This window comes from Malania oleifera, chromosome 8 (assembly GCF_029873635.1).
Source record: "Malania oleifera isolate guangnan ecotype guangnan chromosome 8, ASM2987363v1, whole genome shotgun sequence".
Classification (NCBI taxonomy): Eukaryota; Viridiplantae; Streptophyta; class Magnoliopsida; order Santalales; family Ximeniaceae; genus Malania; species Malania oleifera.
Window position 1 is genome coordinate 100,076,443 of NC_080424.1, and position 20,715 is coordinate 100,097,157.

Here is a 20,715-nt window from a genome sequence, read left to right on the forward strand (position 1 = left end):
AAACTATATCAAAGAGAGCCTACCTGGCCTCTACTGTTTATGGGATTTGGCATTTCAGAAACATGAGGAAATTTGAAGGGAAGAATACACCGATTGATGTTATCATCAAACATATTCAGATGCATGTTTATTTAACTGTTTATGAGAAATTTCCATACATTGAGGAGCTGAGATATGGAGTTGGATGATCTACTCCTATGTTGGAGATTTATTTTTTTGAGAGTAATATGATAGTCGAAATGGCTGGTTGCCCCTGGGTAAGCCCAGGTTAGATTGTATCAGGACTTTTCCCTTTCATTGGAATCCTGGGGATGCCCATTGCCCAGTATACTTGTACATAATATTTTGAGTAATATACTTTACCTTTACCGATCCAAAAAAAAATGAAGACACAGCCATACATACGGATGCTTTTTCCATGCGCGCACACACATACAAATTTATCTAAGTGCATGTTTGCACCCAAAAAATAAGAAGAAGAAGAAAAAGAAGCTGTGCCTAATCATCAACCAAAAATTTGGTCAATCACAATTTCAAGTCATGGCAGCTGATTTCATCTTCTCTACACACAAATAATTAAAAACAAAATAAAATATGTGAAAAATGAAGAAAAATACAACTGAAATAAAGAGAGAGAGAGAGAGAGAGAGAGAGAGAGAGAGAGAGAGAGAGAGAAAGAAAAGTTAACTACATAATTGAGATAAGGTTTAAGCTTTCAACATTTAAGGATAAAATTCCAATGGTTCTAATATGGTGTCTAGTGGAAGATAGAACTGGGTATAAAACATAAAGTTACAGCAGCAGCAAAATTACAGGTGATGTGAAGATTTTCTCTAACCAATTCAAGGAAACTTATTCAAGCCAAGAAAGAGTGCAAGTTGTTTGAGAGTCTTACCTGCAACAGCTTTAAAGCCCTCTCCAGCACCTCACAGCCAATAATAAAATCAGGCGGAGACAATGCCATTACATCCCTAGATATGTCCACATAAGCCAATGCCATTGCCAAAACAACATCTTGCTTGAATGACTTCGGAAGCCTTTCTCTAAGCAAACTCTCTCCAATTTGAAGAACTGCCTCGGTCTCTCCAGCTTCTTGCAAGACACACAAAGCTCCAGGCACCTAACATATATACTCATGAACTAAATAAACCCTCAGAAGAGCTCTCAGCCTCTCGATAAGCATGCAATTCCCATTCTTTCTTTTCTATCACTGATTGCAGAAAACATTTAGGTCCCGTTGAGATCAAAAAATTGCGTGAAAGAAGATGAGAAGCAAATCAATTTTGTCATTGCATTTGCTCTATGTATCTTAAGATCCATTAGGAGTGAAAATTTATTCAATTATGATTGAAATAAAGAAAAATACGTGCAAATAAAAAAAAAAAAAATTTCTCATCTTCCTTGGAAATCAAACAAGAAAAGTAGATTCCTCCATATTCGCTTTTCCTTTCCTTTTTTCAAGTTTTTCAGGTTCCAAACTGAGCCTTAAGGAACAAGACATGTAAACGAACACAAAACATACCTTGTCCCAGGGAACATCAGTGAGTATGGTTTCATGTCCGTCCTCGGCCAGTCCTCCATTGTATTCTCTTCTTGACCTAGGGTTTGCTAAGGTCTCGCAGGCCGCTTGAAGAATCTGTCGCCTGCTAATTAAGGCTTCTTGGGTGTAGCCGTACTGAGGTGGTTTCGAAACCCTAGCCTCGTATGCTCTTCTAATGCCGTCTCCGAGGAAGTGGCTTTCGGCGCCTAAAACCTATGGACCAAACAAAAACAATGTGTGTGTGTGCGTGTGAGAGAGAGAGAGAGAGAGAGTGAGTGAGAGAGAGAGAGGGGGGGGGGGGAAGACGAACCTGGTAGAAGTCGATGGGCATGGAGACGTGGCGATCAGGAGGCGCGAGAGGGGGAGGCGGGAGAGGTGTGAGAGTGGCGGTGGTGGTTGAGGAAGAAGGGCGATGGTGGGGGTCATCCGAGCCGTCGGATGCGGTGGTGGTGGGAAGGAAATGGAAGTCGGCGAGAAGGCGATCGGCCCATTTGCTGGCGGAGCAGGTGGTGCGACTGCCGCGGGGGCTGGGCTTGGACGGCTTTCTTGTTGGATTGTTGTTGAAGGGTAATGTGGGGAGACCAATGCCCAAGTGTATAAGGGCTTCCATTGATGTCTGTCTGCTAAAACATCTCAGCACTCAGTATCTCCTCCAGCTTCCTCTTCCCTGTCCTTGCTGCAGCTCATCCCTCATTTTCCTTCTCAAATTCTACAGATAGAAGACTGTTCAGATGTCGACTGTCCTCCAGTGCTTGCTGCTGAACACAACTTCGGGAACGGCCCTAAAATTTGGAAAATTAAAATAATAGAATAAAATAGAAAATCTTTTGAAAAGTTTGAAAAGCCTAACAATCTTCCGTTGCCGGGACTTGAACCCGGGTCTCTCGGGTGAGAGCCGAGTATCCTAACCACCTAGACTACAACGGATTGATTTTTTGTGGACTACTTTAATTAATTAACCTATAATAAAAGCATCAGATTTTACAATATTTGTTAATATAATCCATTATAATTTTATTTTATATTTGAATAATAATTTATATTAGATTTTAATAAGGTTAATAAAAAAAATTATTAAAATTTATCCAAATTCAAATTTATTCAAAATCCCAAATACAGCCTTATAGGACATTTTACTTGAAACTAATTTCTACAATCCTAAAATAAAAATAAAAAATATTAACATTTACTTTAGGTTAGTAAAAAGGCACCAACCTTACTATGCTTACTAAAATTTTAAATGTTTCTCAATTCTCTAGTTTATTTAATTGTAAAAACTAATGTGTATTTTTTATTTAAACTTTAAGAAAAAAAAAAGTTAATTGATTTTCTTATTAATTTGACATTTATATGAAATAAACAAGCAACAATAAACTCTTTTGACATGCTTATTAAATAGTTTTACTTTTTATTTCGTAATTTTTCAAATAAATTACAAAATATCACTTTAATTTTTATGGTGAAAGACACTAACCTCTCTTGAAACTTTGTAAAAAGTCATTGACTTCCCCCAAGATCTCAAAAATTCTAAGATCTTGCTTGAGATTTTTAAAAAATTTCAAAAACATCTTTTAAAGTTCGTAAAAAAAAAAAATAAATTTCATATATTTTATAAAAAGATAAGTCTTTTGATATGAGGTTTATATCTTTTTGACAAATCTCAATAGAAATTTGCGACATTTATGAAATCTTACGAGAGATCAATAGAATTTTAAAAGTCTCGTGAGAGGTCTATATCCTTGCTGTCAAACTTCGAAGGAAATGAATATCTTTTGTCATATATTTAAATTTTTAAAAAAAATATAAAAAAATTGAAAATATTTTTCATTATTTTTTTTATAGATTTTTAACTCATATTTTGTACAATAATGCATGAAATTCATATATTAAAATATAATTTATATGGATTATGTATAATATTATTTTTAAATCAATATAAATTTAAATTCAAGTATCTTAATCCATGATTCTTAACATTACCATATGGAAATTTTGAAAAATAAAAAAATAAGTTATTTTTATGATTATTTTGAAGTAGAGAATAAAAATGAAAAAAAAATATACATTTAAGCATATTCTTTGTCTCTTACTTTTTTTAATATAATTTTTTAAATTTTTTTTGAAAATGTGTAAAATAAAATAATTAAGAAATGTTTCACAACTAAGCCGCTTAATTTTAAAATTTTCACAAATATAAAAATGTTCATTAAATGTTTACAACCTCAATTTATGCATACTTTACAAAAATATAGGAGAAGACGAGTTTATTAGAGTATTCCTTAAACTCGACAAAGTGGACGGGTCAACTAATCCATGATGAATTAGACGAATTATTAGACGAGGAAATTACAATTCATATTTGGTTCAATTAAGTGATGGATTTATGATAGTTTTTTATTTGATAATTTGTGATAAATGACAGATAATTTGTCATTTCCATCCCTAATTTGTTTTTTTTTTTATCACCCGATGAACAATTTATTTCACATATTAGGTCAAATTGTTTTAAAAATTATAATTTGATAAATTATTAAATTTTAATAATTAATTACAAAATTATAATTTTTTTTATTTTTAAAATTATGAATTTAGGGTGAAACAGATCTAAAGATTCATCCAATTATAAGTGTAGGATTAAGCCTTAACTAGTTTGACTTATATTATCCGAACAAAATGTCTAATAACTAATGGAATATGAGATTATTTATAAAATTTTGATATTAGTTGTTAAAGGAAAATAGATATCCATTGAATAAAAGTTGAAATTAGTCAATTGACTCGTTTTAAATAGTTCCGTTCCAATTTGGTTATAATTAATGAATTTTTATTGGATTTCAATTCCGCTAGTTGGCGTGCGACGCACATGCCCCGAGTAATGGCCCACGGGAGCCCAAGTCCTAATTTTAGAGGACAGCCGGAGAATTAGGGGGCCAGCATGTGACGGCCCATATCGGCCCAATCTAGGGCCTATGTGGCCCAGCACACGGACAAACAACCTTTACAAAGAAGGTCATCTGTTTTTATTTACGCATTTTACGCTGCCACAAAATGCCAGTCCTTCTATTTTATGTGTGCAGCGAAACGGCAGTCGCCCCAATTCCACAGGAGGACAAACAGAGCAGGGTCCCTTTTTTATTTCCCCTGCTTTTGGCCCTTCTTGTTTTTTTTTTTAATTTTCTTTTTATAGAATCTATAGCAAGAATCCAAGTAGGCCCTTTTCAGGCCCAAATCCAGTTCTAAATCCAACTTACCTAAAGACCTAAATCAGATTCATTTTTTTAGGAAATTCAAGTAAGATCCAATGCAAAATTTGAAGATTTGATTCCATTCAATTCGATTCAACAGAAAAATGAAATTTTCTATTGATGTATCATATAGAGAAATTTATAAATAGAATTATGAGCAATAAGGGTGACTGTTTTTAGAAATAAAATCGAACTTTTAAGTGTTATTTGATAAAAAATTATGCTTACACTATAATCTTACCTTCGTTGAATGTATTAACAACTTCTTTGAACAATTTTTGAATTAGTTAATTAAAAACATATTTAAGTCAGTTCCTCAGTAATCAATGTGGAGGTTGGGATTCGAACAAATTATTGTTTTTAAGTAGATGATGGTATTGTCGTGACACTTCTGCATGAGTAATGCTTTTGGAGTGTTTTGTCTTAGCATGTACGGACTCTTTAGTTTGTAACCCTTTAGGTCAAACTTATTAGTGGAAGCAGACTAATAAGATCAAAATATACCCTTAGGAGAAATAGGTTGAGACTGAGTTTAGCCAAACTTACATGTTATAGAAACGGTCATATTCCATACTCAAGGATGAAATGAAATTGACCTAAAAATTACACAAAAAATTGGAATCAATTAAAATTTTAATCGAGACTAAATAAAAAAAAAATGCCCTCATCATTACATCTAGATTACTCTCTTAGGAGACATTTAGATCATTAAAATTTAAAACCTTTATATTAACTATCTAAAATTCAAATCATGCAAGTAATGAAAAGGAAAAAGGAAAAATTAGAGATAGCCACCTCCAATTTGTAGCTAAGGCTTAATATAATCGAGATCCAAGACATCATCTCCGTAATGACAATGATTAAGTTTCCAACTTAGTATTAAAAGTCATAATAGAATAAAATATCCTATAATTAGTATTTGTGAGTATAAATTTTAGACTTTAAAATTTGATTTATGTAGATTTGGACAAATTTTAATACAATTTTATACTACATTTTATTCAAATTCAATACAATTCTAAATCCACGACTTTTTCAAACAAATTAAAAATAAAATAAAGACAAATTAGTACCGTCAAACATACAACAAACTTATAAATAAATACATGGACAACAATATTTTCATTCTTCCGCCCCAATCGAGTGGCTCAAGTAGTAAGGGTGACTTGTGACTTTGTGACCTCAAACTCACAGATTTGATTTCCCCTCAAGAATTTACCCTAATGAATTACAAGAAGTGCGTTAATGGATGGATGATTATTAAAATAATAAAAATAATAATATTTTCATTCCTCCAATTAACAATTTCTATTTTCGTGATTTCGTTCTTACCTATCAAACAAATCATAAATAATTATCTGCAATCCGTTAAGCTAAAATATATAGAATGAAACCAACCGGAATTGAAACAGATACAATAAATGGGGATGCAGTTTAATCACCCAAAAGGAAAAGCAACCCATTTTATTAATGGGTGGCAAAATTGTAAGGGAGGGGAGGGGAGGGGTCAAAGGGGGGTGGGGTTGAACAGGGAAGTGTGCTGTGCAATAATAATATATGCTCTCTTTTCATATGCTTAGCTTTAAAGTGCTTCATCCATCCGGTGTGACTTCTTTCTCATTAACACCTTCTTCAAGCTGTGTGCTGCCGCAGTGCTTGCCTGTGGTCCATGCAGAGAGAGAGAGAGGAGAGAGAGAGAGAGAGAGAGAGAGAGAGAGAGAGAGAGATGCATGCATGGAATTTTCATTTCATTCATGCATGCACGAGACCTTCAAATGTTAATTTCATGGAACTTCCAAAAACTGTGCATTTCATTTTTTTCTGGTTAGATCATCACACTACGTGACACCACCCCCATCAAATTCCCTATCATATGATTTCACGACACCCCATGATTTTAACCATTTGGATTTTGGACTTTTAAAAACAAAAACCCAAAAGATAAAAAATAAAAGCAAAGAAAATCCCAACGTACCCCTTTTTAATTATTTTGTTAAACAAGGGTAAAAAGGAGCAGAGGCCTTTTTGGGGAAGAGGGAACAGAACCCACCTGTGTTGTGGCGCAGCATATGGCGACACCCGCTTTCCAGGCGATCTCTGCAGCTCCCCCAACCCAGCTACGCTCCCCCCACCCACCATCACTCCTCATAACGTTTAGTTTGCCCACTCTCTCTCCCATGGCAACGGCTATTTTTCTCTTCCTCGCGGCGGTGGCGGTCGTCGCTGCCGCCGCGCAACTCCGCTCCGAGACGGTCGGGGAAGTGGAAGCGGAAGCGTTGCTCTCCTTCAAGCGGGACCTGCACGATCCGCTCGGCGCGTTAGACGGCTGGGACTCGTCCACGCCCCTCGCGCCCTGCGACTGGCGCGGCGTCCTCTGTTACGGCGGCCGTGTTCGCGAGCTCCGCCTGCCGCGTCTCAACCTCGCCGGCCGACTCACTGAGCGCATTGCTGACTTGCGCGAGCTGCGCAGGTTGAGCCTCCGCTCCAACTTCTTCAACGGCTCTATTCCTGCTTCCCTTTCTCAGTGCGCTCTGTTACGCGCTGTTTATCTGCAGAACAACTCATTCTCCGGCGCGATACCACCGGCGATGGCAAATCTCAGCAATCTCCAGGTGCTCAGCGTCGCGAATAATTTTCTCTCCGGGGGAGTCTCCGGCCTCCTTCCGAGGAGCCTCCGGTACCTCGACCTGTCCTCCAACGCCTTTTCCGGCGAAGTACCGGCGAACTTATCGGCTCAGCTTGAGCTCATTAACCTGTCGTTCAATAAGTTTTCCGGCGAGGTCCCGGCGAGCATTGGGGGGCTTCAGCGGCTGCAGTATCTGTGGCTGGACTCGAACTTTCTGTACGGGACTCTGCCTTCGGCAGTGGCGAACTGTTCCTCTCTGGTGCATTTTAGCGCCGAAAACAATGCGCTCAAAGGTTTTGTGCCGGCGACCATCGGAGAGATTCCAAAGCTGCAAGTGCTTTCGTTGTCGCGTAACCAACTGTCCGGTACGGTCCCCACTTCTCTGTTCTGCAACGTCTCTGTCAATTCGCCGTCGCTGAGAGTCATCCAAATGGGGTTTAATGCTTTCACGAGCATCGCTGAGCCGCAAAATGCTTCCCCGCGTTTTGGGGCTTTGGAGATTTTGGACCTGCAACAGAATCACATGAATGGAGTATTTCCATCTTGGTTGATTAATGTGTCTACGCTTAGAGCGCTGGATTTTTCCGGCAACTTCTTCTCGGGTACATTACCGGCCGGAATAGGCAATTCATTGACATTGAAGGAGCTCAGGGTGGCCAATAATTCGCTTTACGGTGAAGTGCCTGCCGGTATTCAAAAATGTAGTTCGTTGCAGGTTCTGGATCTCGAAGGAAATCGATTTACGGGTCAGATTCCGGCGTTTTTGGGGGAACTAAGAGGGTTAAAGATGTTATCGTTAGGCAGAAATGGGTTTTCTGGTTCGATTCCGGCGAGCTATGGAAACCTTTCAGAGTTGGAAGCTTTGAATCTCGGCGGTAACAACTTAACGGGGAATGTGCCGGAAGAGTTGATGAAACTGAGCAACTTGAGCACTTTGATTCTTAGCTACAACAAGTTCTTCGGTGGGGTTCCCTACGGTATCGGGAACTTGAAGGGGTTGCTTGTTCTGAACTTGAGCGGCTGTGGGTTTTCAGGAAGGATTCCAACGAGTACTGGGAGCTTGATGAAACTCACGGTTCTGGATTTGAGTCATCAAAAACTCTCCGGAGAGGTGCCGATTGAACTCTTTGGGTTGCCGAATCTGCAAGTTGTTGCTCTGGAAGAGAACGAGTTAAGTGGGGAAGTTCCCGAAGGTTTTAGCAGTTTACTGGGCTTGAAGTATCTAAATCTGACGTCCAATGCTTTCTCCGGTGAGATCCCGACGACGTACGGATTTCTAAGGTCTCTGGTTGCTTTGTCGCTGTCCCGTAATCGTATCTCTGGAAAGATTCCGGCAGAGCTTGGCAACTGCTCTGCTCTAGAAGTACTTGAACTCCGGTCGAACCATTTAACGGGTGCATTGCCCGGTGCTCTCTCTCGACTCTCTCATTTGAAAATGCTTGATTTGGGTCAGAATAGTTTGGGAGGAGAAGTTCCAGAGGACATCCACAAATTATCTTCTTTGAGTTCTCTGTTGTTGGATGCTAATCACCTTTCAGGCCTCATACCAGACTCAATCTCAAAACTATCAAACCTCACAGTGCTGGATCTATCATCAAACAGATTAACCGGAGCAATTCCGGCGAACCTTTCGATTAATCCCGTGTTAAAGTACTTGAATCTATCGCAGAATAACCTGGAAGGCGAAATTCCAAAAATGCTGGCTTCGCAGTTCAATGATCCTTCTGTGTTCGCGATGAATCCGAACCTGTGCGGGAAACCATTAGGTAAGGAATGCAGAAATGTCACTACGAAGAGGAGGGTGAGACTCATTGTGCTAATATGTGTAACAGCGGGCGGAGCTTGCCTTCTCGTGCTCTGTTTCTGCGGCTACGTCCTCGGCCTCCTCCGCTGGTGGCGCAAGAGACTCCGAAGTGGAGCTGCCGCGGCAGCAGCCGGGGAGAAGAAGCGCAGCCCCGGCCGCGCAAGCTCCGGCCGCGGAAGCAGCGAGAACGGAGGCCCCCCAAAGCTCGTAATGTTCAACAACAAAATCACATACGCAGAGACACTCGAAGCCACGAGACAATTCGACGAGGAAAATGTCCTGAGCAGAGGGAAATACGGACTCGTGTTCAAAGCCACTTACCCAGACGGAATGGTGCTCTCAATCCGCCGCCTCCCTGACGGATCCACAGACGAGGGCGTTTTCAGGAAAGAAGCAGAATCCCTTGGCAGAGTAAAGCACCGGAACCTCACCGTCCTCCGCGGCTACTACGCCGGGCCGCCGGATATCAGGCTCCTTGTCTACGACTACATGCCCAACGGAAACCTCGCAACTCTTCTCCAGGAGGCCTCTCATCAGGACGGCCATGTCCTGAATTGGCCAATGCGCCACTTAATTGCCCTCGGTATCGCTCGCGGGTTGGCCTTCCTCCATTCCGCCTCAGTGATTCATGGCGACGTTAAGCCCCAAAACGTGCTCTTCGACGCCGATTTCGAAGCCCATCTCTCCGATTTCGGACTGGGTCGCCTGACGCCGGCGACGCCGGCGGAGGCTTCCTCATCGTCTACCCCAGTTGGGTCTCTCGGGTACGTGTCCCCGGAAGCTACATTAACGGGGCAGGCGACGAAGGAAGCGGATGTTTACAGTTTCGGAATTGTGTTATTGGAGATACTGACGGGGAAGAAGCCGGTGATGTTTACCCAAGATGAAGATATCGTGAAGTGGGTGAAGAGACAGTTGGAGAGAGGTCAAGTGTCTGAGCTTCTCGAGCCGGGATTGCTGGAATTGGATCCGGAGTCATCGGAGTGGGAAGAATTTTTGCTGGGGATCAAAGTGGGATTGCTCTGTACGGCGCCTGATCCTCTTGATCGGCCGTCGATGGCGGACGTCGTCTTTATGCTTGAAGGCTGCCGAATTGGGCCGGACATTCCGTCGTCGGCCGACCCTACGTCTCTCCCTTCTCCGGTGTGAAGAAATTATTAATTTGAACCTTTTTTTTTTTTTTTTTAGAGTGTCGCCATTACTTCTTCTCCATAGAAGTCATTGACCACATTTTCTTCCTTTTTATGTGCTCTTCTGTTTTGCATTTTTTCCATTATTAATTAATTTAAAATCTCTTTGGTTCATTTTAACCTTAATTTTTTCCCTTTTTTTAATTACTGTTTCAAACTTATTATTTTCAAACATATAAGAAAGAGTTATAAAGAGACTTTAAAATTTTAAAATTATAATAATTTTATCAAATTACCTGTGTATAAATAATTTGTAAATATTGTAATTATATTAAAAGATTATTTATCACTCTGAGTACATTTTAGAACTAATAATGTTGAATTAAAGCTAACTTTTTTTTCTTAATTAATATTAGAGATTCTTAAGAAACACAAATATGTTAAATGAGAATACATTTGTCTTTTTAATTCATAATAGAGATTGTAAAGAAAGGAATGCAACTTCTTAAATTGAATTATGACATTTAATTAATTTTTTAAAATAATAAAAAGGTTGTCAATATATTTTTAGAAATTGGAATATTCATATTCAATAAAAATATATTTTGGACTTCATCTTTATTTCAAATATTATTTTGAATTGAAAACTACATTAAATATGATTACCTTTTAGAAATAAAAATACCAATAACATATAAATTAAAAATTTTGTCCATTTATTCATTATACATTTTATTTTATTTTTTCATCTTCCTTTGTGGCTAAACAAGAAAAGATATTGTATATATTTTTTCTCCTTACAATATTTTCTCTTATATTTGGAGAGATCTTAAATTGTATTAGATTTAGATAAGATATAATATAAAATTGTATTGAAATTTATCCAAATCCACTCAAATCTAAATTTAAAGTTCGAAATTTATGCTCTTTAGAGTTAGGGGTGACAATACAAGTCAAAATGTTCGTCTATTTAGATCGAGTTTGGATTTGAAATAAGGCGACTCGTTTATAAATAAGTCAACCTAAAGCCAACCTATTTAATAAATGGGTTAGGCAAGCTTGTGTTGTGAATGACCCATTTACATTTTTTTTTTTTTTTTGCTTTTGGGTTCTTTAGCCTTTGGGCCGTCCACTTTTAAGATATTTTCTTATTTAAAAAATAAGTCAATTTTAATGAAATATTAAAGAAAAATTTAAAATAAATAAATTATATTTTTAAGCAGGTACTTAACGAATATCTATTTATTAAACGTCTGAGTTTGGGTTTATAAATTAGTCATATGTTAATAAACGAGACAATCCAAACTTGAATCTGTTTAACCTCCACCCATTTGTTACCTGCTCAAATTCGACCTGTCAACCCATTTTGTCACTCCTACCAAATACAATATCAAAGTTGCTAACAAGATCTAAAGGTTTGAAAAAGAAAAATAAAAGGGATCTCCCAAAAATTTTAGGTAGACAAGTGGTACCTCCCTTACCCACCCTTATTGATTAAACACATCAATTATTAGGCCCACATTGATGACTTGCGAAAATGTCTTTCTTGTGTTTGGTTCATTTATTGGGAAAAAAAAAATAATTTTAGATAAAATCAATCTCAATTTAAATGGCATCTTTCTCCGCAACATAAGAAATCTTTATCTCTAAATTGGAGCATAGCAAAATGTATCTGAAATCATTCTTTACCTTTTTTAAACCAAAGCTCTTACTTTAGATTAAATCTACAAATATTGAAATCCTTTCGAATTGCACAGCTTAACTCATAATCATCATATCAATGGTTAATGCATTCAAAATATTTATGCTTTAGACAATCTCTTCATCTCCAGCTTAAACGCTAAGAAGTTCAAGGTCTTTTCATATTGAACTAAGTTATTGCTCACAATTGAATCTCATACTTCTTGAATAAAGTCATCTCAAGTCTTCACATCAAAATTCTTAACAATTTTGGTCCTCCTTTCTATTTATCTCTCTATTCTTTTCTTGTTTTAACTAGATATAAGCAAAAATTACATATTTGAAAGTTACTTCTTTAGCTCTCATTAATTTAGCATGTGGATGGAAAATAATACAAGCAAAGATTTAATTTGACCAAAATAAAAATATAAATTAATCAATAATTTAAATATAAACAACTTTCCATTGACACACTAGCACATGTTAGTCAATGTTAAATGGTCACACTATGAATACAAAAATCAAAACATGGAAAAATGAGAGAGAGAGAGAGAGAGAGAGAGAGAGAGAGAGTATAGTGATCCTAAAAAAAGTTAAAAAAATTATTATTATTAAAAATTTAAATTAAATTAAATTTATATTTATATTTAAAAAAATATAAATTAATTAATTGAATCAATAATTAGTATTAATTAAATAATATAATATAATATAATAATAGTATAATATTATAATGATATATATATTATATCCTGAAGGATCTCAGAATCCCTCTGGTGGAAGAAAACACAGAGGCGCCCCTTTCGTCTCCTCCGTCCCCTCTCTCCCACTCTCCTCAGTCTCATCTCCGATATTTGGCCAATCGAAAATTCGAAAATACCATTGGGTTCCTATCACCGCCACCGACAATCTTACTAAAGCGGATTTGTCGTATAAGCGGCGTAAACATATCTCCTGTGGTAAGGTTAATTATCAAACTTACCTCAATTTCTCTTAAACCATAAGCTCAATTAATGAACGAAAATTGTCAGGAAATTCATGGGGAGATTCTCTACAATCTAGTTGGAGTAAGTTTTCGAATTGGAGCTCCGAGGTACCAATCCTAAATCGGGGGTAAGTTTAATAATTTAGGCTTTATTAGGCTATTTAGGGCATTCAGAGCTTAGAAAAAATTTAGGGAAAGTTACTCTAGGGATTGTGATGAGTAATGTAGTGAAATTTGAATTTTAGGGTTTTAGGGATTTGGAACGTAGTGGGGCGTAGGCCCGGGTGTTAACGAGCTTTTTCAGGAATCAGATAAGGGGATTAAGTTAAGTCAGTAATTTTATGAAATTTGAATCAATTTAATTGTTACGTTTATATAAATATATTTATTTATTTATTTATTCATTTTGGAGTTTAAAGGCGATTTTGAAAACCAACCGTTCGAAATGAATTTTACAAACTTAGGATATATGATATGGTATTTTTGAATAAAATGAACGATGAAAAACTTGTTTGTTAATATGGATTTGTTAAAATAAGGAAAAACATGTGGCAGATGATATAATTGGTATTAATTATTGTATATCTGGATTTGGGATGTTGAAATACTAAATTGTTTTTGAAATATTAGAAATGCTTGCAAAAATACTGGAACTGTTTATGAAATGCAGGACTTTGAAATAACGGTCAGTGGCTGGGTATTGTTTGATTGGCCAAGGGTCAGGATTACTATTAGACGGCTGAGGGCCGAGTTATAATTAGCAGCTATATGTCGGATTCTATTTTGCTGCCGGGGGCCAGGTTTTTGGAATAATAGGAAATATATGTGAATTAACGTTTTAAATTGTGATTTCTATTATCTAAATTGCATGATATGCTTTACGAACCCTAGGGACCAATGTATTGTGAGTACGGTACCGTTGCTAAGGATTTGTTATGTGGCAATGTGCGCCTACACCTATGCTGAAGGGTGTAGGGTGACCTTGTCTGATTTGCCTACATGAGGTGAATGCACCCCCCTGGGTGAGGGCAATCGGACCAATAGTTGAAGCTGCGTATACCCACGAAGTATGTTAGCGGAGAGTACAAATGACTACTGTCTGGGTGGATCCTCCAAAACAATAGTCCAGCCTTCGGGCCGTACAACCAGTGCCATGGGGGAAGTAAATGGCGTGTTTATCACAGGGAGTGTCTTATATGCATATCTGTTAATTTATGTGAATACGGATAATTAATAAGATAATTTCGAGAGCTTGCTGAGAAAGGCGAGTGTCATAGTAGCAGTAATGGTATTAAAGCATAAGGAAGCTACTTGTATGAGCGGATAATCTTCCCTATCCTTGGCTAATTGTGTGTGTGAGTGTAAAATAAGAATGTTTTCATAAATGTGTTTATCTACTTAGTGAACTGGTTATTTTCTATACACTAAATGCATGTTAGCCACACACTGACATTAACTTAGTCTTTCACTTACTGAGTTGTGCCTCACCCCTACTTTACAAACTATCTTTTCAGGAAAACCTAGAGATCGAGTCTAGTAAGGTAGAAGAGTCAGGCTAGTGGTGTAAATTTTATGTAGGTAGTGTGTAGATAGAGATTTTATTTTTATTTAGTTTTATGGGATGTAATTATGTTAAAATGGATATATCTGGGTATAAAGATAGTTAGAACTCTGGTAATGGAATTTGAGGATTTTGTATTTTATTTCCACGGCATATATGTGTTTTATATATGATGAACAAGGTATTAGGTACACAGACGTCACTAAAGTAGCACTCCGGGCCCACGTGGCGGGTCGGGGTTGTTACAGGTGGTATCAGAGCCTAGGTTTTCTAAGTTCTGTAGACTTTGAGGATTGATAATTACCAGAGTATAGGTTGAGATAAGATAGGGATAGGAGTGGGTAGGTTAAGATGGGTTCTAGTTTGGAAGCTTGGAGGCAGAAATCTATTGATGGACTTCTATGATTTTCTAAATCAGTCGCGAGTTTCAGAAAACCATGGTAAATCCATCGATGGTTTTGTTTCCAGGTTGAGGGACTAGAACTCAGAAAATTTAGGTTGGAATGTTAGGATGAGTGGGTATGTATGTGAAGTTAATGTTAGGATGGAGATTTTTACCTTAATGGTTTTGTGATAGAATTGGAATATGAATTATTAAATTAGAACATATATATTATATCAATTTCATTATTCCATATTTGCATTAATTATGTTAAATGTGAAATTTCTAAGTCGGGTTATATTCTATTTACATGCTATCAAATAGTGTCATTGTATAATTTGATTCAGGTGCAACCCACTCGTTTGTGTCTTAGAGAATTGTTAAACTATGCAGGTTAGGGACTCAATTGTTAGAGACAGAGTTAGTAGTGGGCACACCGACAGGGTCAGTGCTAGTATGTAGCAAGGTGATCAAGGATTATCCAATAGAGATTCAAAGGAGAGTGCTGCCTATTGGTTTGATAGTCCTTGATATGCATGGTTTTGACATTATTCTAGGCATGGACTGGCTAGCATCCAGCTACGCAAGCATTGACTGTCACAGGAAAAATGTGGTATTCAGACCTCCTGGGGAGCAGGAGTTTGTATTTGTTGGGTGATGTGTGCGTTTGGCACCACGGATCCTTTCGACTATCGAGGCAAAGAGGTTACTTTTGAGGGGATGCCAGGGTTACCTTGCAATTGTGAAGGAAGTTCCGAAAGAGGAGCTCAAGTTGGAAGATATCCTAGTGATAAGGGAGTTCTCTAATGTTTTTCTAGAGGGTTTACCGGGGGTTGCCTCCTGATCAGGAGGTGGAATTTACAATAGAGTTGATTCCAAGGACAACACCAATCTCTAAAGCCCCATATAGAATGGCTCTAGCTGAATTAAAGGAGTTAAAAGAGCAACTACAAAAGCTTCTAGACAAGGGGCATATTAGATCGAGTGTATCTTCCTGGGGTGCACCGATGTTATTTATGAATAAGAAAGATAGGTCGATAAGGATGTGCATCGACTACCGGGAGATTAATAAAGTAACAGTGAAGAACAAGTATCCATTACCCCGAATTGACGACCTGTTTGATCAGCTTCAGGGTACGCAGATTCTCTCTAAAATCGATCTACGATTTGGATATCATCAAGTGAAGGTTAGATCATATGATGTATCGAAAACTGCTTTTCAGACTCGGTATGGCCATTACAAGTTCTTGATTATGCCATTCGGGTTGATGAATGCTCCAGCGGTATTTATGGATTTGATGAACAAGGTATTGCACGAGTACTTAGACTAGTTTTTTATTGTGTTCATAGATGATATTTTGGTCTATTCGAGGAGCTCTAAGGAGCATGAAGCTCATGTGAGGCTAGTACTTCAGGTGCTCAGAGAAAAGAAGTTATTTGCTAAACTTAAGAAATGTGAATTCTGGTTAGAGCAGGTTACATTTTTGGGTTATGTGGTATCCAAGGAGGGGATTTCAATGGATCCGAGCAAAGTAGAGGTTGTAATTGATTGGGCAAGGCTGAAGAATGTGTAGGAAGTTAGAAGTTTTCTAGGTCTTTCCAGATACTACCGCCGATTTGTCGAGGGGTTCTCCAAATTATTAGGGTCATTAACACGACTCACGAGGAAGAATGTGAAGTTTGACTAGACCGATGAGTGCGAGTAGAGCTTCTAAGGGTTTAAGAAGTGTCTAGTCACTGCCCCAATGTTGACCCTTCCATCATGAGGTGGTGGATTTGTAATCTACAGCGAAGCATCATAGAAGGGACTTGGTTGTGTTCTAATGCAACAGGAGAAAGTCATTGTGTATGCATCTCCCTAGTTGAAAGAGTACGAAAAGAACTATGCTACGCACGACTTGGAGCTGGCAGCAGTTATGTTTGCGTTGAAGATCTGGCGACACTACCTTTATGGGGTGAGGTGCGAGATCTTTACTGACCATAAGAGTCTCGAGTACTTCTTCACCTGGAAGGAGTTGAATATGAGGCAGCGCAGATGGTTCGAGTTGATAAAGGATTACTACTACACCATTAGCTATTACTTGGGAAAGACGAATGTGAGCCGATGCATTGAACCGAAAATCTGGGGATACGTCAGCCACAGCAGTTATGGCTTTGCACCAGATTGTGATAGACCTGGATAGGTTAGGAGTCGAATTGGTAGAAGGGAATCATCAGGTATTCATTTCTAGCATGGTGGTTCAACTGACTTTATGGGAGTGATTCAGAACAGCTCAGTTGAAAGATGCAGAGTTGATGGAGATTGTAGAGAAGATACAGGATGAGCAACACGCAAAATTTAATTTTGCTGAGGATGGAGTTCTCATATTTCAAACTCGATTGTGTGTGCCAGATGACGCAGAGATAAAGAGGACGATTCTGGGGGAAGCTCACCGCTCTCTTTATACTGTTCACCCGGGTAGCACAAAGATGTATAAAGACTTGCGAGAATCGTTCTAGTGGAGTAACATGAAGAGGGAAATTACTAAATTTTTAGGTCAGCGCTTGACATGTCAGCAGGTGAAGGAAGATCACCAGGGGTTAGCGGGACCACTTCAACCACTAGACATCCCTACGTGGAAGTGGGAGCATATACTGATGGATTTTGTATTGGGATTGCTTTCAGCATTGCATGGGCAAAATGCCATATCGGTAGTGGTTCACCGATTGACGAAGACTACCCATTTCATTCTAGTTAGAACCTGTTATTCCATGGAAAAGCTGGCATAACTCTATGTTAAGGAGATAATCAGAATACATGGCATGCCCGTGTCCATCGTTTCAAATCGGGATTCGCGGTTCACTTCTCGTTTCTGGAAGAGTTTATAGGGAGCGTTGGGTTATCAACTCACTTTCAGTACTGCATTTCACCCTTATACGGATTGACAATCCAAATGAACCATTCATATTCTTGAGGATATGCTACAGGTATGTGTGTTAGATTTTAGGGGTAGTTGGATCCAAAATCTGCCATTGGTTGAGCTTGCATACAATAATAGTCACTAGGCCAGCATTGGAATGACACCATATGAGGCTTTGTATGGTCGCTGGTGCCAATCTCCGTTGTACTAGGATGAAGTAGGCGAGTGGCAGATTTTGGGGCTAGAACTTGTTCAGCAGGCCTCTGCAAAGGTCGAGCTTATCAGGGAAAGGATTAAAGTAGCCCAGAGTCGGCAGAAGAGTTATGCTAATACTCGCCGATGGGAGCTAGAATTTGAGATAGGTGATATGATATTCTTGAGAATTGCTCCGATGAAGGGCATGATGAGGTATGGAAAGAAGGGCAAGTTGAGCCCTAGATACATTGGGCTGTTCCAGATTCTAGAGAGGATTGATTCGGTAGCGTAAATGATAGCACTACCCCTATCATTGTCCAGGATACACGACGTGTTCCACACGTGTCCATGTTAAGGAGATACATTCCAAACTGCTCATGTAACGCCCTGGACTCGCCACGTGGGGCCTGGAGAGTTAAGAGGTGGACACGTGTCTCCGATACCAATAATGCAACGGAAAATAATAATAAAAAAAACCTCAAACATAATATACTAGAGTTCTATATTTGTACATCAACAACTCATATCATATGATCATGTACTCTATATTACAAAGATGGATAAAATATAAAGAAATATAAAACTAAACGTATCAGTTCCAATTCCACTCACAAAACTACCCTGCCCTGGAGCTACCTAAGCTCGATCACATGGATAACCTGAAAAGATTTAACATATAACGGGGTTAGACACCTCTCAGTATGGAAGAAATAGTTTATAATAGTGTGTGACTGAAGTGTTTATAATACAATTTAAAATATCCATCTAAAGTGTACACACAGTTCACAAGAAGCCAAATAACATGCCCATAATCGTACAAGATCAACGTCTTTATCATCCAGTCACATACCCATAACCATTAGTATTTTAATGTTAGTTTCCGAGAATAGGGAAATCTACCCGCCCATACAAGTAGGTTCCCTCTACTCTAGTGCTAACACTAGGGCACTCACCTTTCTCATTAAGCCCTCAGGTTATGTATTCAGGTAAAGTTACTGAGAATAGGGAAGATCACCCGCCTATACAAGTGGCTTCCCTCTACTCTGGTACCCACAATTAATTATCAGCGTACTCACCTTTCTCAGCAAGCTCTCAGGTGGAGTGATCTACTTTATCCAAAATACTCAATGAATTAATAGTCGTACACAGCCAACACAATCGCTTCACAAAATTTCACGCATACACCCATATCATAATCAATCCACACAGCATCAAATCACACAGCATCAGTGTCCACATAGGACTAATCAAATCACACAGCATCAATGTCAACACAGGACTACTCAAACTACAACATCAACGTCCACACAAGACTGGTCCACACAGGACTAACCAAAATACACAACATCAATGTCCACACAAATCGAACCACACAGGCTACAGAACAACACTCTGTTCATAGTAAATAGGTAAAAAATCTCCTCATACCACTACCAATGTTTACCTCCCAATATAAACGTCCATATAACGATCTCCTAATACCACTGCCAACATTATACGACGGTTATACCATGTACGATATAATGACCTCCTCATACCACTGCCAACTCTATATCGCATTTTACACGAACCACAACACAAGTCAACGCAAACCAATCATGTCACACATCCACAATTCTATCATAGTATACACAACATCAGTATCCGCAATCAATCAGCATATTCAACCAAGCAGACTTCACAGCCAAACAATATTCGCAGTCTCAATAATTTCTCATTCCACATTAATCACAATAATTTAATTATCAAAAATGGTTTCAACCACATGAATTTTTCCAATATAATTTATCTACCTAAAAACATTATTTTCCATTCTAGCAAGGTTTTAGAAAATTATACATGTATGTATATAAGAATTCATACTTGAAACTAGTCGTTTAAAACTATGAAAAAACCATTATAAAATATTTCCCCTTACCTGCTCCTCCAATTTCGACCCAAAATCAACAAAACGAGACCCTGTAATTCAGAAATTACAAATTCCTCAAATCTTAGCAATACACCCTTACAATACTTCCTAGGCTCCAAATAACAATATTTGCTAAAGAAATTCCAAAATAATTTACTTTGTCACGCCCCGAACTTGCAGATGGGTCCCAGGTGTGAATATAGTAACCTAACCTGTCTCTATATTAATTAAAACATACATGATACAATACAATAAGAGGGTCTGACCCCGTGGGGTATACAGATGCCCATACAATCATAACATACACATTCATACTCATCAGATACACAACGAAATATGGTATTTCTATACATGTACAGTACCATACCAGGATCTATATAAAGTTAGGATATACATTCCCATAGATACAAAACATACCTCGGGTGTCTACAAACAAATCCATCACGATAACCCGGTTACAAAAACTCATACCTAAACAGGCACTAATAGCAGCTAACGACACCCCCCGCTTCCGATTACTAGGATGCTAATTATGACTACCTGAAGGACCTGAAAACATTTGTACGTACATTAGGGGTGAGACACCTCTCAGTAAGGAAGAAAATAGGTTATATCAGTGTTATTTTACGTAAAACATAACACCATACAATACGATACAGTTCAAAAACATTTTCATACAGTTTCAGTATTTTCACAAATCCATTCCAGTACATACGATACCCAAACATACGGTCAGTGTCGTCACACTAATACGCAAC

General features: G+C 38.1%; 2 protein-coding genes and 1 non-coding gene across 3 annotated transcripts in view; 1 reads left to right on the forward strand and 2 right to left on the reverse strand.

Annotated features, from left to right (window-relative positions):
• LOC131163125 (protein ACCUMULATION AND REPLICATION OF CHLOROPLASTS 6, chloroplastic) overlaps positions 1–2,393 on the reverse strand; it is a 44,394-nt gene extending 42,001 nt beyond the window's left edge. Inside the window, exons 1-3 of the mRNA XM_058119866.1 lie at positions 1,851–2,393; positions 1,523–1,753; positions 896–1,120 (exon numbers count right to left, since the gene is read on the reverse strand). Of these exons, the coding sequence (XP_057975849.1) occupies positions 896–1,120; positions 1,523–1,753; positions 1,851–2,150 (756 nt within the window). The 5' untranslated portion in view covers positions 2,151–2,393. The remainder of the gene's footprint in view (positions 1–895; positions 1,121–1,522; positions 1,754–1,850) is intronic.
• A 1-nt stretch (position 2,394) lies between these two features.
• On the reverse strand, positions 2,395–2,467 carry TRNAE-CUC (transfer RNA glutamic acid (anticodon CUC)). The gene has a single exon. It is a non-coding gene; the product is annotated as a tRNA-Glu (tRNA).
• A 4,334-nt stretch (positions 2,468–6,801) lies between these two features.
• On the forward strand, positions 6,802–10,525 carry LOC131162929 (probable LRR receptor-like serine/threonine-protein kinase At4g36180). The gene has a single exon (XM_058119550.1). It carries the CDS (start codon positions 6,855–6,857, stop codon positions 10,362–10,364), a length of 3,510 nt encoding a protein of 1,169 aa, XP_057975533.1. The 5' UTR covers positions 6,802–6,854; the 3' UTR covers positions 10,365–10,525.
• Positions 10,526–20,715: the final 10,190 nt, after the last annotated feature.